The sequence below is a fragment of the Mycteria americana genome, chromosome 4, assembly GCF_035582795.1.
Source record: "Mycteria americana isolate JAX WOST 10 ecotype Jacksonville Zoo and Gardens chromosome 4, USCA_MyAme_1.0, whole genome shotgun sequence".
In the NCBI taxonomy this organism is placed as follows: domain Eukaryota; kingdom Metazoa; phylum Chordata; class Aves; order Ciconiiformes; family Ciconiidae; genus Mycteria; species Mycteria americana.
In genome coordinates, this window is record NC_134368.1 from 12,772,325 (window position 1) to 12,796,898 (window position 24,574).

At 39.3% G+C, this 24,574-nt stretch overlaps 2 protein-coding genes across 5 annotated transcripts in view; one reads left to right on the forward strand and one right to left on the reverse strand.

Annotated features, from left to right (window-relative positions):
* Window positions 1-613: 613 nt before the first annotated feature.
* Window positions 614-19,809, reverse strand: TRMT44 (tRNA methyltransferase 44 homolog). The gene is made up of 11 exons (XM_075499684.1): window positions 19,380-19,809; window positions 16,647-16,764; window positions 15,538-15,757; window positions 14,181-14,249; window positions 11,183-11,290; window positions 9,619-9,690; window positions 6,217-6,323; window positions 5,438-5,621; window positions 4,380-4,770; window positions 3,550-3,666; window positions 614-1,036 (listed from the first exon to the last, which is right to left on the reverse strand). The coding sequence occupies exons 1-11, from the start codon at window positions 19,807-19,809 to the stop codon at window positions 804-806; spliced, it is 2,049 nt and encodes a 682-aa protein (XP_075355799.1). The 3' UTR covers window positions 614-803.
* Window positions 19,768-24,574, forward strand: part of ACOX3 (acyl-CoA oxidase 3, pristanoyl) — a 44,953-nt gene continuing 40,146 nt past the window's right edge. Inside the window, exon 1 of one of the 4 annotated variants that reach the window (XM_075499678.1) lies at window positions 19,768-19,902. The gene's annotated coding sequence lies outside the window, so the exon portion shown is untranslated. The other 3 variants (XM_075499679.1, XM_075499681.1, XM_075499680.1) reach the window with 3 other exon arrangements.

Sequence of the window (24,574 nt, forward strand, 5' to 3'; positions counted from 1 at the left end):
GATGCGCATTTAAAAGTTAAACCTTTTAAAGAAAAGAATAGTCGACCAAAGAAAATCATAACCTGCTCAAGGTGCTAAGACACTCCTTTGTTACCTGATAAGCAGAAACCCTACCATTCCAATATTATTAAATACATTTTCTACTGTTACTCCTTACTTTAAAAAAAGAGGGAAAGGACAGTATGGCCTACAGAGCCCTAAAAACCTACACCTACATGTGGAGACTTCCACAACAATTTCCCAGAAAGTTATTCTTCAAACCAACACTCATTCTGAATCAGTATGAAAAGGAAGGAAAGGAGAACTAGGGTCTGACCAAGAAAGGAAGGTTAATATGTAGTATTACTCCACAGTAACATGGAGAGGAAGCTCTTAGGTCAGGAAAGAGTTAAATCTCTCCCATTTCTGACTCCCGTAAGAAACCATAAATCCTCCTGGAAAATTTGGAATGAAACAGCTAATTTCAGGGTTTGAAAATGCTGCATCATGTACATTTGATCTGATCAAGGATCATGAAGAGTGTCCTAGGAAATTAAGTTTTTTAAACTTTTCTACTTACACAAATACATGTTAGACAAGCCATGACAAAATCCAAAAGTGTACTTTACTACACCTTTTCCACGTTAATAAAAAAATTAAAGAATTAAAAATACAGGAGAACTTGTAAACCAACTGGAAAATAAGATGCATAGGAATGGGGAAAAACCCTCCGTATTGTACAGATCGTCATGCACTAGGCAGTCCCAAAGTCAATCATAGATTTAGTTATGTACACAAGCTTAAGCATAAGTGGCAGCATTTTATTACTGTATATGTTTTTTCTTTTTAATAATCTGAGACTGCCTTAGCTCCTCAGTCCCATGAGCATACGGGCAAGATTCAGAAGGCAAAGAACAACCATCAGGATGATGAATGAAAAACCAACAGAGACGTGTTTTAAATGCTTCAGCTGAAAGGTGTTGTTTCACTTCAGGCTTAGTTTTCCTTGATGGTTTCTCTTTTCTCCAGTCACGAATATGAACTCTCCCATTCAGAACTAAGATTTAAAAACAAACAAGAATGCAGCTGTTAATAGACAGCTATGGGAATTGTACTGGAAAAAATAGATAGTGACATTCTGTGAATAAAATATATATTCTACAAATGGATCACACAGGCAAAACCAAATATGCCATTTGTACAGAAATAGAAAGAAGTGCACAACAAACCAAGATAATATAGACACTGTCTAAGGAAGAATTGATTGATTTCCCTGTGAGATGTTTTACTGTGATGCTGAATAGTTTGAGGCACCTTTGTATCATCCTTGTAGAGGTTTGTTTGTTTTAAATATAGCAGTTAGGATAATTTAGACTGAATTTCCTCTGAATTTAGATTGTAAGTCCTGACAAAGAAGTTTCAACTTCAACAACTGTAATCCTTCCCGTGTTCAGAATTTTATTACTCCACATTTAAAATGTGATTACCAGCAAAAATCTATTAAGAGTCTTCTGCTACTTTCACTACACAGGAATGCTCTTGCAAAGACAATAGTTCACTGACCCAAAAATACACTGCACCAGAGAAGTAAGTCTAATCCTTCATATGAATCAACAGTGAACTATCATTGGTTAATAAAGATTTGGCACTTTTTTTTTTTAAATTCCTTTGCTGTGTTAGGACCATAAACTACACACACACATTTGTGAACCTCTGTAAACTTCTTAAATGTGTAAACAAAACAGAATAAAAGGAAGTTAGTTAAGAGAGAAAGAAAAAATGTAGATGAAAAACAACAGTGAAAATGAGAAGGGAAGAATCTGCCACTTCTAAGTTGCCATGCTATTTTCATATTCTGCTTCAATCATACCTTCTGTATCACACACTTGTAGCTTGGCATAGTTAACTGATACCATTCTGCATTCTGATAACCACTATTCAAAAGGTAATGACTCCAGTGAAAGCTTTAATAATACCTATTGAGGCCTGGATGAATTCATCCCTCCAGGTTTCCTTGTGATACACAAACAGATCTGAACTCATACAAAGCCAATCCAGAAGTGCGTTCAGCAGAGCTTTAAAATCTCTCTCAAAAGATGAGGAAAAATGAGCAGATACAGTGCTATTTATGATAAAGCATATTTTTTTCCAGAAAATCAGTCCTGTATTGGACAAGATGCCAAATCAAAAGAAACTGCCAGAGATCAGTTACTCTAAGCATCTTCTTTTTTGTGTATGTGCATCCATCCATTTTCCATGTCTTTAAAAGAAAAACACTTGAGTAAAGATGACAAGAGAGCTGTAGCCATGTTGTTCTCTGTCCTCTTTGGCATGAGCAATGTCCTTCCAGACCACCTGCTGGTAAAAGTCCCTTGTTATGGGGACATGCTACTGAAGGAAAGAATCAAATGGTCTCTACTGAAGCTCCAGGGACTTCCCACATGCTGTAAATTACTGAGAAAGACTTGGCCTTAATCCTAGTCTTTCTTCAGAGGTATTCTGTGTAACAGGTTGTAAATCTATTCCACCTATCCCTAATGATAGGGAATCAAATTCAGACACATAACAAATGCAATATACCAACGCTTTTCAATGGATGGTAATTCAAACAGATTTCAGTACGGCTTCACATTTTATAATTGCGAAGTGTACAGAAATCCTTAGTGGATGCTAAACTGGGCTAAACTAACCACTGGCAGCAACTGGGGTGCATACTCAGGATGACTTGCCATGGATTAGTTGATCATCATTTTACAGCTGATGTAAATTGTTGGGACATAAGAAGTTCACACACTTCCAAATTTGAAGTAGCCTTAAATACTGATAAAACCTTGAAGATCTTGTATTACTGCAAAGCTAGACCTTACTTTTGCAAAACTCCACACTGACAAAAAAAAAAAAACAAGCCACCAAAAATCAACCAACCAAAACACACCATCACCACATTACAAGAAGGGGGGACGGACGGACGGACACACACCACCACCACCACCACAAAAAAAAACAAAACAAAACCCACCAAAAACCAGCTACCAACAAACCCAGCCAACCACAGAAAATTGCTACTCAGTTCTTTCTGTCATGCTACCACAGGTGATATAAACTCATCAAGCCTCACAGTTACAGGTTCTTATGGAGACTAGTTTTATTTTGGGTTTGCATTTACACCGTGGGACTTGGTAAGGCTAGACTAAGTCTCAGTTAAATGCTTTAGTGAAGTTGCTCTGCATTTGACAGCCCCAAAATCATCAGTACTTCAGAGAAAAATAAAAATTCCCTAAGTCAAACAGCATTAAATTAGCCACTTTAACTAAAGGGTTGCCTTTTCAGATACAGTCGGTCTAGAACAACTCTTTGCTGATAGATGCCTTACCAATCTCATTCGAAAGAGTTTTACTAACAGTATCTTGGAGCAATGGGCACATAAAGAATATTCAGTTTTCCACAAAGGTATAGAAAGCAGTTAAAAAAGCCACCACCACAGTAATTTTTCAGCTGAGTTTAACTGAGAGGAGATAAAAATAGGTGATTAAAGAAAAACAAAACAAAAAACCAAAACCCCTTCTTTACCTTCAAATACTTGATAATTGTTCTTGAGTAGTGTCTGCAGGCCTCCATATTCACTCTTTAGCCTTTTTAAAGTCTCTTTATTTAAGTGTTCTGCTACCTCTTTCAAGGAAAGGCTTTCTGCAATAAATAATGGTGTAGCTATTAAAAATGTATATATATAAAATACTAAGAAAACTTAACTTTTATGTAGATTAATGATTATGAGCAGAATCTATGAATTACCTACCAGTACTGCAGCAACTTTGTACTCCCAATATCGTCAGTGATATGTGTTTTATATGCTGTACAGCTATTGTCTGTAAAATAGCAGCTTTCGTTCTACAGGACTCAAGTCAGAATTTCCACAGTAAGACAGATTTTTTTATTTTCCCTGCTTTTTTTACAGTAGCATATAACTCTTATTGCAGTAAGCACTGTTTACATGCACATAGTTAGAGAGAAGAGAGAATGACTCAAAGGATCTCCTGTAACAGTAACATATGATGAACTACAGTGAGTAAATAATAAAAATGGACAGAGGAAAATGGAAAGATAGCAGTAGAGAGAATTAACTGAATGTTTATAAAATTAACAGCAACTTCTATTCTTTTTCTTCCTTGGACTAAACTAAAAATTCCTAATTGTGTTGTAACCAAATGGCACTTAAAAGCACTTCTTACAGAATTCTTACAGAATTATAGCTAATTATTATATAACTATCAAAAAGAAACTTAATATTCTCCCCAAGTAGATGTAGTGTGTTCTGTTTTGGTCAATGACATATTCTGTTTTGGTAAAGACATCTTCTGCCAGCAAAAGCAAAAGATAATATAAAGGAAAGACAATCTCACCTCCTTGATTCCAGGTATTCATATTTCCACCATGCATATTAGAACACGATTTTTGGGGGGTTGCATTTAACAGCAAGTTTGCCACATTGAGAACCACATCATCTACAAAATCCCGAGGGAGGGAAGCACAATTTCTGATTTGTTCTACTTTTTCTCTGGGTTGAAATCCAGGCATCCAAATTGTACCAGCAGCATTAGTCTCATTTTCAGGAAGTTCTGAGCCTGCTTCTTTGCATACACCATCAGAGTGATCCTTATGATTAAATCCAACTCTTCTGTCACACGTGACCACAGCACAGGTTTGACGATTATTAATATACTGTGTTATCTGCTTGTCAATCAGAGCACATTCTATAGGTGGATAGGTCCTATTTTTTCCAATAAGGCATACCTATTTTAGTAGAAACAGGAAAGTCACTATTTATACAGAGTCCCATACTTAACACACAGCCCCCCCAACCTGCACATGCCTCATGCAGGCTTCTAAATCTACCTACAGGAGATATCCATTCAAAACTCAATGCTCATTAACATCTGAGGGTTTTTTAATTTTAGTTTTCAAGAATCGCTGCCACAGAAGAAATCCAGTAATCGAACCATAATCCATCATGCCATACAAGCACAGAACAAAGAGACTGTTCCTGACCCTCAGATTATTTACAAAATTAAATCTGGACACCTCTTCCTACTCTGAGAAGATTTCGCAGGACATGAAAAACACCAAAATTAAGTACAAATAAGCAACATGGGCTGCTGGAAAAATTAAGGCAAAAAATCCATCCTATAGGATGGCATAAGAAATAACCATAAAACCTTCCATTCTTTCTTGCCTTTAGGATTGTACCTATGACCTTATGAGCAGATTACTCAAGAAAACAATGAATATTTTTAGTCTCCCTTCAGAGCATATTGCCTCATGTAATGCAACTGACTACAGTCTGATCTTGCAACAATAATAATGAACAAACAATAATAATGAACAAACGTCCATATGCTTTAGATAGCTAGCAGGTTTAAAAAAAAAAAAAAGACAAAAGCCCTACACAGTCCAAAATTACCCTTTTTGTTGATGGAATTCTAAGGCAATCTTCTTCCACGTGAAAGCCACATACAAATCCCACTTGGGCAACAAAATCGAGATATTCTCTGTACTGAGTTTTCTTGCTTTGTCTTCGGCTGTATTTTCCATGGAAATCAAAGAAGCAACATGGCAGCACAAAGTAGCAACACGAATAGGAAGACCTGCAAAAAGGGTAACAAACTGATGAATGGAAAGTTATTTCAGAGAACACACAAATTTAACAAATACCCATCAGATACAAACAATAATGAAAATTTTTATTAAGTGACAAATCTTCATGAAATAATATTTATATGTTCCTCTTTCAGTAGATCTACTAGCATAATCAAAAATACTGTTTCAAAGTATTTGCTATAGCAAATTATTGTGCCAACTTGGTTTGCAGGACCAAATCTCTAGATATTAAACTGTTGCAGCTGGTTGTGAAGAGCACAACAGTTCAAGGAAAGACAGAACCAACAGAAACAAACAAACCAACTAACCAGATTCACATCTAAAGAATAAAGATCACTTCTGGTTTTTGAACTTCAAAAGCAAAATGCTGTACTGAATTTTATGAGAAAGTAAATACTGTATCTGTGCTTCTCCACAGGAAGAACATCATTTTGTAAAAATCAATTGGCATCAAAAGCAGCAAGTCCTGCAAGGACAGCAGGCGTGGCTGCAAAAGTGACAGTTTTCACCAAGCACACATAGGTAATTATGTTTTGGTTTTTTTTAATTCCTTCCCTCCCACTCCCCTCCTTCTGCAAATACCTAGCTGCAATTACAGGTATCCATGGTGTTAATTCATCTGAATGGTTTCCTATGAGCCAGTCAGTATCTGGAAAGAGATGACTGTCACCTGGCATGATTGTAGATTCCTAAAAAGAACAAATAATACATTAAGTGAATTTTATTACAGGTTTCTTTATTAACAAATAAAATACATTTAAAGTACTAAGCAACAAAATAAAATCATACAAGCTGACAAAAACAAGGTGAATGAAAACCACAGACACCAACGTTTTCCTCAATCTGCACTTTTACCAGGCAGTAATTTTTTTATAGCTACAAAGAAGTAATTTAGCACCAGCTACCCACAAAATATTGGTCAGTCAAAGAGTGGAATAACAATTCTGATTACAATATCTGGCACCCTAAATATCTGTAAACAAATATCATACATTGGACTATGATTTCTTGCCATTCTCCTTCTGTCACATGCATGTCTAGACTCAATTTTTCAGAAAGTCACTTAATTTGCTATGTCTTACAGTCCTAGGACTCACACAGCAATTAAATCAGAACACAGCTTTACTATCTCCTCTTCTTTCACAGGCTCTTCCCAAATCAAATCCTAATACACCACTCTTCACACCCTATCATTCACGTACAATAAACCTAACCCAGCCTAACACTTTCCCTCTTGTCTATGTTGCCATTCCATCTCCTTCCAAGTTATGTCAAAACTACCTTATGATACAGGCAAAATCAGGAGCAAAAATAGGAAACAACAGGTTAGAGAAAGAGGGCTTCTTTGTTGGCCTTTAGAAGAGCATTTTGCCTCCTGGAAATTCAATATATATGGATTGAGGAGACATCAGCACAGAAGTTTTCCCATCACAATATTGACTCACAGAAGAGTTATTAGTCTCAAGAATACCCTATTCTGATATTCTTAAAAGAAACCCCCAAAAAACCAAAACAAACAAAACCAAAAAAACCCAAAACAACCCCACAAACCACCACTACACAAAAACCAAACAAAAACCCAAAACCAACCACCAAACGGGATGAATTCTTCATACAGGTTAAACTTCAAAAGTTTTAGAGTGCCTTTAGTGTTTGTCTTTCTCACACACACGTTTTCTTACCTAGAACTAAGTTCAGCAAATAAAGTACTTAAAGATGTTGATACTCCGGAAGTCCATATACATACTCTTCTCTAAAAAGGTGTATGAATCTCATATACCAATCAAAATAATTATTGGGCAGATTTGCAAAAAAGTTTTAAATTTGAATCTCCACAGACCTTTAGGAAAAGCCCTGACAATGATGCCCATACTCTCTCATTTTATATACAAAATGCATGTTTTATGAGGTCAAAATTCACATGTATATGCAAAATAGTATCTGTATAGCAATTAAAAAAACAACACTTAATAGGGAATTTCAGAAACCTCAGACTACCTCTATTACATTCCAATTCCCTTCTTCTGAAAGCACTGTTAGGTGTTTTAAGTACCAGTATGGTGTATTATTTTTCACTTCAAACACTGTATCTCTGACCATTTTTAGTTATGTATATACATTTCTAGATAATATATGTAACAAACTTCTTTTTGGCAGGTTAGTAGATGTTAAACCAAGTGTTTGATAAGTGTTTTCTTATGGTTGATTAAACAAGTTACTCCTACATTACATTTCAGTTTTGATCATTCAATTTAGGTATAGCATGAATTATCAGTGCCATACTCCACATTTTGACAGTCACCCATAATCAATTTGTATTCACCATGTCTGACAACACTTTGGCAATGCAAAGTGCCACCTGTTACATTCATTTATATTGTTAGCATTGGCACTGAGTGTCACAGATGGCAATATTCATCCCGCAACTCATGCTTTAAGTAAAGATCAAAACAAAATTAGCTTCGAGGGTAACAAAAGGCTGTGAGCAGGTGCTTTCTCCTTCTGTGGCTCCTGTACAGGAGCCTTGCAAAATCATTTCACCCTTCCTGTTCATTATACAACACCTTCCCACATAAATTAGTACTTTCCTTATATGTGTATTTTGGATATTTTTACTGTTTCTGTCTGGCTTTTTCAAGCGTTCTCTGTGAATTTTTTTTTCTTTTAAAAAGATGAATAAAACCCATCCTTTTCTATCTTGTTCCCTCATACTGCAGAGAGGGACAGCTGATGCTCAGAAGTTTCCCTATGAGTCAAGAAATCTGAAAAACTGTAAACAGCCAGACCTTAATATGAAATGAATGTACAAAATCCAGAGATTTCCACAATACAGAAAGAGGGGCAGAAAAAGGAATATATAACACGAAGGAAAAGAGAAGATGCTGTTTGGTATGATCAGAACTGTACTTAATAGAGTACAACAGGAAGAAAGGAGCACCACAGCTTGATGTTTTGGATCGTTTCTTGAAGCTTTTCAGTAAGATGTGGTTGCACACTGCAGCAAAGGAATCTGGCACAGTTTTGGCAATCTACCCCAAAAGGCAGGGTGGCAAAGAGAAGACTGCACAAGACTGTGGAAGCTCCACCTCCCATCTGTGACCACTGCTGCTCTTTTGTTGATTTAATAGAAGTTGTTAGCATTCAAAGATATGTTGAATTAACTTTTAAACAAAACTACTAGAGAATAACTACAGGCGGAAAATTCTTTTAATATAGTGGAAGCTGACAATTTTTGAGAGAACGGAGTGAGAAATTTTAGGAGTCTAGAGAACAAGAAACCAGGAACACCTCACCTCCAAAGGGCAACTGTTCATCAGTATCACACTAACAAGTACAAGACCAAGAACAGCTGGAGTTAAAGTGAATGTTCCTGGGCTCAAATTGTTCCTGTTCTCATAAAAATGCTAATGTGGAACTTGAAATATAATCCTTATTTCAGACAAATTTTCCTGTTCATTTTTTTGAAGGCTATTATTGCAATTACTTACCACAAGGTCAGTACAGCAGAGGATTGGCTCCTTTGAGGTTCAACAACAATTTTGTCCCCAAAACAGCACATAGCACTAGAAGGTCAGAATCACTTTCAGGAATAAACCACTCACAACTTTGGATACTAATATCTTTTATGAGGTACAGTGGTGCAAACAAAGCTGCTTAATGTTGCTCTTCCAGTAAAATCAGAGATTGTTTCATAGTGTGCATGTCTGTACATGCAGCAGGAAATCATACTAGCCTCCTCAGCTGAAAAGAAGTAAGTTGCAAATATGCAAGGGTGTGGTACAGCATTGTTCTAATAATCCCCTTTACAACTTACTTCATAGTCCCGCAAGACATATGGGTGGCATCATACCAAACCCACAGATCACTTTAGACAACTGTCTGTAACTTGGTATGTTTCATTACACTTGCATCAACAGAACCTGAAGCAACGAACAAATTAATAAAGTTACAAATCAATAAGATTGACATACATTTGCATAATACCTCTAAATGCGTTTCTGGTCCATACATGTCCCATATTTTTCGTCTCCTCACATCAATTCCTCTACCTGAATACTGAAACATTTGAACAATAAAACATATCATTTTTAAGTACTACTTTCAGCAGAAGTTTTCAAACAGGTTCACTAAATGTATGTATTAAGACTGATTATTTCATTCATACTAAAATTTAGACACATAACGAAACACAGCTTCACCATTTCAGCCAGAAGCTGAATACTTTTAATCCCTTCTTTCCCTTCTAAATATGAAGGGGAAGACTAGGAAACAGTAAGAATATATCTGGTTTGAAATTTTACCTAGGCACACCTACTGAAAGTGCTCTTGAAAATCTGGATCTCTACAAAAGTAAAAGCAGAATATTGGGTTTTGTTTGGTATTTTATTTTTAAAAGACCAAAACCTTTCAGAAGGCGAGTATTACTGTAGCAAGCACAGGGCTCAGGGAGGAGTGCTATTTTAAACAGTCCTTGCTGGGAAAACCAACTTTCAACTACTGAAGTCAGTTAGGCTGTTGGAGTCCAAACACGCTCTTCCCTACGTGAACTGATGGGAAGAGGAAATAGGACTGGAAACTAAAGCTAGAAATAAAGAATGCATAAGTAATAGTATTTGAACTTCAAGAACCCTGTGCAGAACTAACCAAAATCAATTACTAAAAACAGTCTCATAAAACTCACACACGTGATTTTTTTGACAGTCAACAATGTTTGTCAGTGCTACAGCAGTGATGACCTAATGGTGTACAAAAAGAAACGTCTACAGGGAAAATAGCATCTTGTATTAGATCCATTTTTTCTGGCCACACAAGGCTAGAGAGCTTGTGTTAGGAGAACTTGGGACTTTTTTTTTGCCCAATGACATCTATTGATCTAACAGGAGATATTAATTTCCTCTACAAATTTTACCATGTTCTCCCAAAAGTGGAAAATACAATTTTCTGACACAGACAGACGCAACTTCACTGGGTTTTGTTCAATCTCACCGATTCTTTTTTGTTGTTTCAGAAACTATGCCTGAAGAAACTGAATTTTGCTGTTGCCACATTTTCACTCTCAAAAGCACAGTATGTAGTTAGGCATTTTCACAATTAACAAATCCCAGGATTGTTTTTAAAAATATAGAAAAACATTTTCAGGACATGACAAGTAGAATTCACCTTCAATAAAATTAAGTTCATGAAAAACATCTCATTTAAAGGCTCTTGTGAGAGAGAATCTCTACGTTAAGATTCCCTATTCCTTTTTGCTTTGTCTACAGCATAACTAAATTACACCATTACTTTTTATTTTCCATCTTAGTTTCTTACTTCAGAACAAATAGCCTTGAATTGAAATGAATTGCACTAATAAAAATAGATAAATAAGTGAAAGGTTTCTAAAGCTCCGCTAGGATTTTTTCCTGGTAACTAGAGTGACAAAATCCTATTTTAGCAACATGAATTAACTGAATTTTGGCTATTTGCATGCCAGATAAAAGGAAAGCATAACAAGAATATTGACTATCTCTATTTTTTTAATTATTATTTTAAAAAGCACTCTATTTACCCCTTCATTGTTTAGAATATGAACTAGTAGACCATTTCCACATCCAAGATCTACAAATGACTGTTTCTTGGTCAAACCTTTTTCCTTTCTCTCTTCTTCCCAAAGAATCTAAGATAAGAAAAGAAAACATTTTAGACTTCTGCTCTCAAGTTTCCCTGTAAGAAAGAAGCAAAGTTTATTGGAAATGGAAGGAGAAAGATGGGAGAGAATGCAGATATGACAGAAGACATCCCCTGTACTCACAAAGAAAATAACTTTAGAGGAGGAAAAAAAAAACCCAGAAGACACTAAAACTGTTTATGGAGAGGGGCAGGAATTACGTTGCAAAATATCAATCATTTTCTAAGTGCTAAGCACATCCTCCACTCCCTTCTGAGTTAATGAAGTTGAAATTAATCAAGGCTGTACAACCCTGGGCTAGAGCAAGCATAAATGTAAAATAAGCTGTTAAAACAAGAAGTGCAAGAGAGACGAACAGAGGAAGCAAGGGAAGTAGCCAGTAAACTTCAACAGTGTCTCTGCAATTAACACCACAGAAGCATTTATATCCACTGTATTAAAGAAAGAATTGGTGGCAGAGCTGAAAAGAAATTAAAAAAAAATTTTCTTTGTAATCAGTTGGCTATTGGTACATGTAACATCACTTTCTACTGAACAAACTGTAGCTTACCTAGCAACAGTCAGCTGCCCCAACATCAGCTAAAGGGACTCCAAAGCTTTTAGCCCAATTCTAGTCCCTGTTCTGTACATAACTAGTTATTTTTACATAGTTATGCAATTCACAGTTAGTTAATAATTGGATGCTTGTATGCAGGGCATGGATTAGTCTCCTTTTATCACTGCCAAACTCTTTTTCCTTCAACGAGAAGCTACAGAGCACACATTCATCAAGTCTGCACACTTATTTTTTACTATGACTAACAAAAATCATCAAGAGCATTTAACCACAAAAATTAATATTTGTAACATTGCTGCTTGTTGATTTGTCAGTTTTGCTACAGGGAAAGAAGCTGCAGATAATCCATGAGATTATCAGGCTGTGTTTACATTTTTAAACGTACCAATCATTGCACTTTTGCACTCTAGGCTGTATCCCAGAAATCCCTCATCACCGCCTACACAGATCACACCTATCCTCCATCCCCTGCTGAGTTTCTCATGATGCAAACTGACTAGCTACTTCTTTGGGCATGTGCCTAGACAGTAGGTGACCTTAATATGAATGCAGAGTAAAATGAGGTCAAATGAGCCCTCCTCCCATCATATCAATCTAAATGCTGTAAATCTATAAAAATTTAACACTGGACCTACCTTTTCTTAACCACCTGTTTAATGGACTTCTAAATAATAAGTTATTATATACCATCATATAGATAACTGAAAATTTTGCAAGGAGGTTAGGTTATTAATACCATACTTGAAGCTTTCATTTATATAAGGCAATTATTAGATGACTTTAATAACTTTTTGGAAATTACTGCTATGTCAGCTAAAACACATTATCACTGTAAACTAACACTCATGTGCATAAAAATTTGCGAAACATTTTTTCAAGAGTGTCATTACAAAATTTTCCTGTGGCTACAACTATTATAATTCCTAACATATGGGAACTAATTTTCAACATACAATATTATCATGGTGGTAAATATGGTAAAAGATAAGTCTATTATTTAGCTCTTTCCACAAGCCAGTACCATAGAGTAGTTCAGCTGGAAGGGACCTACAACAATCCAACTATCCGACCACTTCCTCATGATCATTTCTCTGATGTAAAGAGTTCTGTCCCACCAATGTGACAATCAAGATTGAGAGTAACCTAGGTCAGTCAGGCTTCCTCAGACAATTTTAGAAATCTTAATGGGAAAAGAAACTGGGGTTCTAAGTTTAAACAGTCAATTATCAAAATAAATTAGTCCTCAACAAGTTCTGTAAATGAGCTAAACTTATTTACAAATACTGATTTAAAGAAGATGCAAGAGGTGTATCTACATTATACTTCAAGGTAGACGGGCTCTTAACTGCACTCTGTATAGCAGTCAAAAAAATATTGATGTGCCTACACAGTGACAAATTTTGATGCTGTTTAAAAACCTGAAGTTTCTAGTGACTGCAGGTGGCAGAATTTTCATAGATTCTTAAATAGGTAGGTGCCTTTGAAAACTGCACCAAGTATTTATCTGTGTTCCTAGCACCTACAGTTAGCCTTATTGCATTTGAAGACAGGATTTGAGCTGAACTTTTCTCAGGGAAAGGCAAAGCAGGGAAAAACTCTTAGCATAAAATTAACAAGTCATAGAAATATGTATAAAAAAATAGCTTCTGATCTCCAGATTGGTCCGTCTAATCACTATGTTTCTGCTACATCAGTGCTTTTCACTTTATCACTTAAAAAATAAAAAATACATCTTGCCTGTGTACGTCAAACTTCTTGTGACAGAGAACTGCAAATCTTCACCATATCTTCACAAAGAAGCCTTAGTATCCCTCTAAACTTAATTTTCATTGTTATTGTGTTGATTTTTGTGGTATAGGGCAGTAAAAAAACCAAATCAACTGATTTTCCCTTTGCTTTGTCACACTATTTTTTTTTTCAATTCTGTTATAAAAAGCTTACCTTCTATGATCACTTATGTGTAAGTCCCTGAAATGCTGTTGAGTACTACCAAAGATTAGAATACAAACACAACTTGAATAGTTATAGACATGAATTCCACTTTCAGTTTAAGTTACACTTGAAAACATTGTAATAAAAACTTTGTCGTTCTGCTTAAATGAGAGCAAAATAAAAAAAAAAAAACACCCCCCCAAAACGCAAAAAACCCACACCCTTTCTCCTACCCCCTTCCTTTTGCCTTGTATGCCTGTAATAATTCCAGGTCATTCTATTTTAAAGAATGCAACAACTACAAAATGAAAATACTGATTTTCTTTAGAGAGGTTCTATTATTAGGAAATAGAACCTTACAGAATATTATTAGGCAAAGCAGTTCCCTACCAGCAAGTAAGTGGCAATGGCAACATCTTCATAAACAAATTTCTCAGGATCTGTCACTTCAGGCCACACCTTCAGGGGAAAAAAAAAAAAAAAAATAGAAAAAATATTTTCTGCACTATCTGAAATTACTTCAAAAAGTGGTCAGTTAGAGTAATCTGGATACTCATCCACTTCAATAGGTTCCTGCACTTCACAAATTTTGCATTTTAGCCTCATTAAAAATATACACAAAGAACGTAAAGACTGTTTGATTTTGTGAGTCACACAAAAGAATAATGGCATAAAGAATGTCTGCTGTCATCCAATCAATAAAGTTTCCAAGAACATTATGGCTCCATATCCGCAGCTCACAACAAGTAAACTACTGTATCTGATCTGCAATAGAGCATGCAACTCTCTCAGAAGAAAAATACTTACATCATTCCTGTTATTTGCAACATTGATAATATAAGCATTTGTAAATTTATTTTCACAACGTAACAGGCATAGAATTATCCTGGCACAAGAGAACACGAAGAATCAAAATTTGAAGTAGGAAGACAGAAAGTGGAAGTATTATCCCTATTTCGTAAATGAGGAATTGACACAAAGATTAAAATGCTCAACACTACATGAAGTCTACTGCAGAGCTAAAGATTGAACCATTACCTTACCCACAAGTCCAATTTTCCTCTCATATATATCTTTCTATTAGTACAGAAATATGAACAGTAAAACCTTTCAACATTTTCACAATATGTTTTACAAAAGCATTTACCAATTTTTTTGCTTGTAGCTTGAGTCCGGTGTATAAGGATATAGGTATTACTTCATACAGCACTTAACATCATCACTGTCATTTTTCCGGATTCCCAGAATAAAACAATACTACAACATTGCTCCTCAAACTCAGAAAGACACATTAATATTGCATATAAATTTAAAAAAAGAGTAGCAGGAAATTTAACCTGCTTACATACCAGTGCTGTTTCCAGACTATTTCAGGTTTTGGACAAGGTGGTACTTTATTTATGCCTTCTAGTGTGGATGACTTAGTATTCACATTCACTGACCTACCCTTACTTGAAGGGAAACATTCTGGAAAGTACTTAACTCCTCCAGATATCTAGTGTGAATTTGGCTCCAAATCTTGCTTTCCCAGTTCAGTTCTTCCAAAAACTAAATTGTTTGTTTCTCACAAACACAGAAAAATACCAAAACACCAAACCTTAAAACATAGATTTTAATTAAATTGCTTCTTTTATTTAAAAAAAAAACAACAAAAAACAAAGAACAGTGAAAGAAGCAGTTTCACTAAACAAACAACAAAAACAATTATAGGAAAGCATATTATTACTGCATTTATTGCCAAACTTACCTTTACTATCTCTTTGTATTTGTCTTTAAGGTCTTGATAAACTTTGCTGTATTTTGCTACAGAAATGAGTGAGAGTGTACTTTTAAACTCACTGGGCTTTTGCTCCACAGACCATTTAGCCAGTTTGGACAAAAGTTCATTTCCAAGCCATGCTAGTTTGGGGTATACAATTCCATCTGAAAACCAATCTTCTGGAAACGGAGCTACAATAGACACAGACCTTTAAAAATAAAATAAAACCTTTGTATAAATACAGTGTATTTCGTTGTCTCAGCTACCTAAAAAAAAAAAAAAAAAAAAGAGAAAAGAATGATTAAGTAGAAAAAAAAATCAGCAGATCAGAGGTGTAAAAGTAGACTGGGGAATAACAAAATATGTAATACACAAAACCAAAAGGAAAATAAAACAGTGACGTTACTGAGTAACGGAACAGTCTCCCCTGAATTTTGTTAGCTCATTATCTGCCAATTCAAACACTCTATATGAGAGTCCATGCTAGATTTAACACAATGACTGAGGACTCGCATATGATGAACCACCTGATTTAGCAGTATATCCAAAGACTAACTAGTAAAAGTGAATTCATGAAACTCATGAAAACAACAGGAAAATTTAGGAGGAAAATATAACAGTTGGCACATTTCATTATTTCACCATCTCTAACTTTATTTAGATTTCATTACAGCTATGATGCCCTCAGATGCTCAGGACCAAGCTGCAATGGTCTACGTTTCAATGACTGAAGCTCAGTAGGTTTCAAATAGCAATTCCAATTTGACCCTCAACCTTACTAACATCCACAGAACCTGACCTCTCTCACAGGCATACCTAGTTCCTTGTGATCAGAATACGCATACTTTTTCTAGACCACACACATGTACGGTCAACATATACATTCAAAGTTGAAACAGATTTGGTTTGTGTTGATTTGGGTATTGTAGATGTTTCATTTTTAACTAAACACTATGCACTAAGATCACACCACTACCGCCATTTACTAATCAAGCAGGAAATTACACAAACCAAATCGCCTAGATACCCGTGCTAAAACATGGTGTGATCCTTGCAATAACTCAGGGTTTGCTTCTTCTCTCATTCCCAGCACTTACCATTCCTCATCTTTTATGTGTGTAAGTTGAATTTGATAAACATTGCACTTTTTAATATGATATTTTCCTTCACTGTTTTCTTCCAAAGGCAGAAAGGTCACAGTTCCATTGTAAAGATCTGAAAAGATATGTAAATAGTGATATATTATTCCATGGTGCAAACCATCCTGGTTAGCAGCAAAATAAACTTTGTCTCCTTACTACGTTAAGTGCAAACTAGTGAGGCAAGATCTAGGACAACACAGGAACGACAATGCTAAGAATAAATCAATTTCTTGGTGTGCCTAGCATCTGAACCTGCTAAATGTTGAGAATTCAAACAGTTCAGTATTCTGCTGCATGATGTTTCCAAAATATCTAAGGCTAATCAGTAAGACTATTCATTTTCTTTAAACCTAACTATTTTAATAAAGTAAAAGCTAGACAATGAGATTTTTTGTCTAGCACAAAACCACTGCTTACCCCTAACCCACAGTAAATCCAGAGTCCTGGGAAGCACATTCCAAATTAACAGAGACCTACATATCACCCCAGTATTAGATAAACAATCAGTGCAATATTAAAAAATAATCAGTATTATTAGTAGTATCTACCAATTTTGCCATGTTCAAACACAGGATTTATTGTGTGATTATAAATGCGTATAGCTACGCTTCTGTTTTAGCATCATGCGCCTTTCCCAATTAAGAGTTCCTGAACTAAGCACTGGGAAAAAATGCGTTATCTATCCCTAAATTAGTATCTCATAACTCTGAAGGGAGGCTATCTGTTTTTAGGTGAAGGCGCGTGTATTATGTTAATATATTAAGTTATGTTCAGCAACCACACTAGTGATCTTAACGGTATCTATCACCTGTGGAATAAAACGTTTATGTCCAGTGACAGATTCCAAACACTAGAGATTTTGGAAGAGTTGTGATGGGCTGACAAACAACTGGCAATGCACTTGAGTGCCTCTACCATATTTCAAGAAGATATTCTGCAACTTTTGTCACATTTCATTCTCTAATATCAATCATGCATGTATCATACTTTTTGATTTTTATGTATCATGCATGTATCATACTTTTACACAAGTAAAAGCAGAGAGAGGGAGAGTGTGTCCTTTTGAAATAACTTACAAATAAAAAGAAAGGCGACTGCAGTGAAAAATGAACGGCACAATAAAGCCTAGTACTCACATGCTACTGACTTTTTTTAAATCTTAATATCTTAACTTATTCCCTATATCCTTCCTATAAAGTGACTCTAAAAGCATTTATTATATTCCTTATGGCATATGATATGTATGCATTATGACTTTATAAACCAGTTGCAAAAATCTTTTTAGCTATTTTTTTATCCAGGGCGATTTCTTCAGAGTAACTTAAGTTCTCATTTTTGAAAACGGTTTCTCAATTACTATCAAAACAAACATTCTGACAACTGCAAAGCTTCAAACTAAGAATGCTGTATCGGCTAATTAATCAAATTTCAAAGGAGTCCAAAATTTTCTGAGTGAGACAGGAAAGAATAATTAGCAATAGAGCAAATATCAAGTCTTGCTATCTCGGCCCACCCTTAGCCAATCCTCTCTCTAACATTTTTTTATTTTAAACATATTAATTAAAAGAAATATTCTCCTAGGCTTTTTCTTACAGATAGGCTCTTGAGATGTAGCTCAGAAACATCTTCTCTTAACATCAAAAGAAAAAATAAATCAAAACTGCAACATATACTTTTTAAGGCATACTTTTTTTGAAGGCATCAAAGTAAGAATCATAGGCCACAAGAGCACCCTAAGTCAGCTCTCCCCCATAAATGACTACAGGTCTTTGTGAATTGTAAATTTAATTGTTTCTGGAATTCTCATTCTTTTCAAAACATTATTATTAGTATTTAATCCAAATCAACTCTTTTTCCAAAATTTATCTTAAAAAGGTGTCAACCTCTACCCTATAAAAGTGTCTTTATATTAGTAGGATTTACTGCAGCATATTACCATCACACAATGTAAAAAAAAAAAAAGTCAAGCTTAATTTTCAAGCAATACTAAACAATAAGAAAATCAACACAAACAGTTCAACTTGGTCAGGCACGTGCCACAGCTGCCTACTTTTTTTCATTAACTCTGCATTTTCAAAGGCTACCGTCACTCCTTACAAGCCCGTAATTAGGTTTGCGCTACAAGCAGCATTTTTGCGTGGGCAGCTTACTCACAACAGGAGCTTGCACAATGACAGTCCTTCTTGCCTCTTCTTTTTAAGGAAGACAAGAAGAAGATGAGCCATTTTCTATACCTCTTCCTCAGGAGCGGGGTGCCTGGCTTCCCCGAGTGCTCCTCCCATCTCAGCAGTACCTCACACATAACACGTTAGCTCTTCCCCTACTATGCTTTCCTAGGGTCGAAGCGGGGGTTGTTTAAAACAGAGTCCTACAGGTGTTTGGCCTCTGTAATTTGTATTTCAACTGCTGACACTTCCTAGCACAAGCACAACACCACCACAAAAAGATAAAATCTAAGCGCACGATAAGGACAAAAATCCATCTGCACTCCCACAAACAGGAAAAAAAGTTGTATTTATGTCATCTGCGAGACGGTCTCAGATGATCAGGTCTGCAACAGATGCAGCACCCCCCAAACGCGGCGCTCCGGCAGCGGCGGGCGCTCCCGCCGCGCCCCGCGCAGGAGGTGGGGCCCGGCGCCCCGCATCCCACCCTCTCTCACGGTCTCGGGGCCGGGCTCCCGCTCACCTTGGACCGCCAGCTCCTTCGTCGGCGGGGCGGGCGGGCCGACGGGCCGCCGCCGGGGCAGCAGCGTCCTCAGCACGGCGCAGAGCTCGGAGCGGCGGCCTGGCCCTCCCCATGGCGTGAGGGGCGGCGGAAGGCGCCCCTGCCCCGCCGGCAGCTGGCCGCGCACCTCCCTCCAGAGCCGGCCCAGCTCTGCAGCCCCGGCAGATGCCGCTCGCCCCTCCTGCCCCCCGCCTCCACACACGGCGGCGAGGGGGGGAGATGCTTCCCCACCCTCCCCGAGCGGCACAGTCCCCTCCGCCTCAACGGCGGCGCCGCACAGCCGCCTGTTGGCTACCTGCGGCTTCTCCAGCCAGACGCGCACCGCCGCCCAGAAGCCATGAGGCAGGGCAGCGCCGCCATCCCGCACAGCCGCCGTCCCCACCAGCCCCATAATAGCCCCGCCGCTGCCGCGCAGGCGGAGGAGGCGGAGCGCGTCGCAGGCTGCTCTCGTCAGTTCCTGAGGCAGGGACGGCGGCGGCCTCAGGTAGGTACCGCGGCGTTTAGCCCCAGGCCGGGCCTTTGAAGCCCTACGCGAGGCGGCCGCGGGCTGTCCGCCTCACGGCGCAACGGCCGCGGCCAGGGCGGGCGGGAAGCGCCTCCTGTCAGCCCTCCCCGTGAGCCGCACCTGCTGCCGTGTGGGGCGCGGTGAGAAACTGCTGCGATGCAGTACTGCAGCTGAAAAATCCGGGGTACCGTCTGCTCCCAGAAGCAAATGTAGGTTGGAGGATTTTACCGTATTTATAGCCTTTGTTTGAGGAAAGTCTGTATCGTTGTGACAGCGGCTACGGTACCTCAGCGTAGAAACGCCTTTCTGAAAGCGGACTCCAAACTGGGAACGCTGACTGACAACCTGACAGGCCCCTAGCTGCCCGACTCTTCAGGGAAACAACTCTCGGTAGATTTTTTGTAGTAAAAACCAGAACATTATGTAGTGTTGTTTTTTTTTTCCCCTCCGAGCAGAAACGAGGCCCCACCCTCAATTTAGACTGTTCAAATAGCGGTTGTGCAACGAAATCTCAAAGGATTCTTAAAGGTGGTTTACTTCCCTGCCTTTAACCTCTCTGGTGTTGTCTCTCTCTGGGCAACTGCCATCACCAGTTTTTTATTTTATTTTCTAGCAGCTCTGCATTTGCGAGTAACGGTATTTCTGACAGAGTAAGTGTACAATATTGTTATTTGTGACAGCTATCAAGTGTCATCATTATGCAAGATAATTGATGATAATACACTGCAAATGGAAATATTCCCTTGGGATTTCCATACCGTTCTTGTTGTCCAGTCGTGAATTTGAATTGCTAGCAGCAGCGGCACCTTCCACATAAAAAGGTTTTCACTTCAGCATTTCTCAGTGAAACTGCAGCAGTTCTCAGCAAATTGAAAATAACATGCGTTATTTTTTACTGCCACATCCACACACAGATTTCGAAATGTCAGCACAAGGCTGAAATTAACGCTGAGATTATTCTTTAGGGCAGTCCTTTGTTACTTTAGGGCAGTCCTATTGTAACTGCCTGTTTTGGTTTCCTAATTAGTTTTGAAACTGTTTGCTTGGAACCAAACTATATTAAAACATTGTGTGAAGACAGAGAAATTGTAATTTTTTTGAAGTATAGGATTGGTTTTTATGAATGCTTAGGTTTTCTCATTTGAGCAATCTTATTGATTTGCAATGTAAATGAAGTTAGCTGCAATAACTGCAATATTTTGATGTAAATTTTTCTCTGTTCTGAGCCAGAAGCCTTGAATTTCTGCCTGATTTACCTGTTTTCCAGTTAGAAGAGTAATGTCTGTTTATTTGGCTTCAGGTTGAAATGCTCTTTCTCAGTGCCTTTTTTTCCCCCCATCTCTTTTCTTTCCAAACCTGTTGCTCAGTACTGGAACTGCACCTTCCTAGAACCAATTTGGAGGTCACATGCAGAAATACTATCCTACAGTCCTTTTCTACTATGTCTGTACTGTACTAGAAAATGAACTCTGTAAGAGGATTAGGTCAAAAGAAAAGAAATATAGCCAAGAGACATATCAAGATGATGAGGAAAAAAAAAGTGACAGAAAAAATAGAATGCCAGTACTTTATTACGTTCATAGTCCGTACTATGCCGACCAGACCCATCCCACAGGGAAGTCTGTTGCCTCCCTGGGGCCCGGGTTAGAGACGTTACTAGGAAACTCCCTGCTCTGGTACGGTCCTCTGATTATTCCCCGCTATTGGTTATGCAGGTTGGCTATGATGAGGTTGCGGAGAGAAGTCCAAAAGTGATGAAAAGGGACTTCAGGGCACTGGGGTGATTGGTTGAGGGATCAGGAGCACAGGTAGTGTTTTCCTCAATCCCATCAGTGGCAGGGAAGAGTACTGAAAGGAACAGGAAAACTCGCCTGCTCAACACGTGGCTCAGAGACTGGTGCCGTCGGGGAAATTTTGTGGTTTTTTATTATGGGGACTTTTACACGGCACCAGGCCTGCTGGTGACAGATAGAGTTCAGCTATCTCAAAGGGGGAAAAGGCTTTTTGGCCATGAGTTGGTGGGGCTCATCGAGAGGGCTTTAAACTAGGTTTGAAGTGGGAAGGGGATGTAAGCAGGCTCACTAGAGAGGAGCCTAAGGGTGGCATGCCAATGTTGGGAGTGAAATCAATAGCCCAGCTCAAGTGCATCTACACCAATGCACGCAGCGTGGGCAACAAAACAGGAGGAGCTGGAAGCCATTGTGCAGCAGGATAGCTATGACTTAGTCACCATCACAGAAATGTGGTGGGATGACTCTCATGACTGGAGTGCTGCAATGGATGGCTATAAGCTCTTCAGAAGGGATAGGCAAGGAAGGAGAGGCGGTGGGGTAGCCCTGTATGTTAGGGAGTGTTTTGTTTGTGTAGAACTCGGCAATTATGATGATAAAGTCAAGTGCTTATGGCTAAGGATGAGGGGGAAAGCCAACAAGGCAGATATCCTGCTGGGTGTCTGTTACAGACCACCCAACCAGGATGAAGAGCCAGATGAAGCATTCTATAAACAGCTGGCAGAAGTCTCAGAATCACTAGCCCTTGTTCTCGTGGGGGACTTCAACTTACCGGACGCCTGGTGGAAATACAACACAGCAGAGAGGAAACAGTGTAGGAGGTTCCTGGAATGTGTGGAAGATAAATTCCTGACACAGCTGGTAAGTGAGTCTACCAGGGGAGGTGCCTCGCTTGACCTGCTGTTTACAAACAGAGAAGGACTGGTGGGAGATGTGGTGGTTGGAGGCCATCTTGGGCTTAGTGACCATGATATGATGAAGTTCTTGATTTGGGGCAAAGTAGGGAGGGGGGTGAGCAAAACCACTACCATGGACTTCCGGAGGGCAGACTTTGGCCTGTTCAGGACACTGGTTGAGAGAGTCCTTTGGGAGACAGTCCTGAAGGGCAAAGGGGTCCAGGAAGGCTGGGCATGCTTCAAGAAGGAAGTCTTAAAGGCGCAGGAGCAGGCTGTCCCCATGTGCCGTAAGACAAACCGGCGGGGAAGACGACCAGCCTAGCTGAACAGGGAGCTTTTGCTGGGACTCAGGGAAAAAAAGGGGAGTTTACCACTTTTGGAAGAAGGGGCAGGCAACTCAAGAAGAGTACAGGGATCTCGTCAAGTCATGCAGAGAGAAAATTAGAAATGCAAAAGCCCAGCTAGAACTCAATCTGGCCACTGTTGTAAGAGATAATACAAAATGTTTTTACAAATACATTAACAACAAAAAGAGCCAAGGAGAATCTCCCTCTTTTATTGGATGCGGGGGGGGCAACATTGCCACCAAGGATGAGGAAAAAGCTGAGGTATTTAATGCCTTCTTTGCCTCAGAGTCTTTAATAGTCAGACCAGTTATCCCCAGGGCATTCAGCCCCCTGAGCTGGAAGACAGGGACGGAGAGCAGAATGAACCCCCCATAGTCCAGGAGGAAGCAGTTAATGACCTGCTATGCCACCTGGACACTCACAAGTCTATGGGGCCGGACGGGATCCAGCCGAGAGTACTGAGGGAGCTGGCAGAGGAGCTTGCCAAGCCACTCTCCATCACTTATCAGCAGTCCTGGTTAACAGGGGAGGCCCCAGATGACTGGAGGCTTGCCAATGTGACCCCCATCTACAAGAAGGGCCGGAAGGAGGATCCGGGGAACTACAGGCCTGTCAGCCTGACCTCGGTACCGGGGAAGATTATGGAGTGGTTCATCTTGAGCGTGCTCAACAGGCATGTGCAGGCCAACCAGGGGATCAGGCCCAGCCAGCATGGGTTCATGAAAGGCAGCTCCTGCTTGACCAACCTGATTTCCTTCTATGACCAGGTGACCGGCCTAGTGGATGAAGGAAAGGCTGTAGATGTTATCTACCTGGACTTTAGTAAAGCCTTTGACACTGTCTCCCACAGCATTCTCCTGGAGAAGCTGGCGGCTCATGGCTTAGGCGGGTGTACTCTTCGCTGGGCAAAAAACTGGCTGGATGGCCGAGCCCAGACAGTTGTGGTGAATGGAATCAAATCCAGTTGGCAGCAGGTCACAAGGGGTGTTGCCCAGGGCTCAGTTTTGGGGCCAGTCTTGTTTAATATCTTTACCAATGATCTGGACGAGGGGATTGAGTGTGGCCTCAGTAAGTTTGCAGATGGCACCAAATTGGGTGGGAGTGTTGATCTGCTTGAGGGTAGGAAGGCTCTGCAGAGGGACCTGGACAGGCTGGATCCATGGGCTGAGGTCAATTGTATGAGGTTCAACAAGGCCAAGTGCTGGGTCCTGCACTTGGGTCACAACAACCCCATGCAATGCTACAGGCTTGGGGAAGAGTGGCTGGAAACCTGCCCAGTGGAAAAGGACCTGGGGGTGCTGGTCGACAGCCAACTGAACATGAGCCAGCAGTGTGCCCAGGTGGCTAATAGCATCCTGGCTTGTATCAGCAATAGTGTGGCCAGCAGGAGTAGGGAAGTGATCGTGCCCCTGTACTCGGCACTGGTGAGGCCGCACCTCGAATCCTGTGTTCAGTTTTGGGTCCCTCAATACAAGAGAGACCTTGAGGTGCTGGAGCGTGTCCAGAGAAGGGCAACGAAGCTGGTGAAGGGTCTGGAGCACAAGTCTGATGAGGAGCGGCTGAGGGAACTGGGGTTGTTCAGCCTGGAGAAGCAGAGGCTGAGGGGAGACCTTATCGC

Bases quoted from the DNA above. Each gene is read 5' to 3' on its own strand.
- TRMT44 (XM_075499684.1), bottom strand. From the start codon at position 19,809: ATGGGGCTGGTGGGGACGGCGGCTGTGCGGGATGGCGGCGCTGCCCTG. The intron at 16,765-19,379 runs GTGAGCGGGAGC...ATATCTTTTCAG, and splicing joins GAAGGAGCTGGCGGTCCAAG to ATCTTTACAATGGAACTGTG. The intron at 14,250-15,537 runs GTAAGTTTGGCA...TTTCCCCTGAAG, and splicing joins AATACAAAGAGATAGTAAAG to GTGTGGCCTGAAGTGACAGA.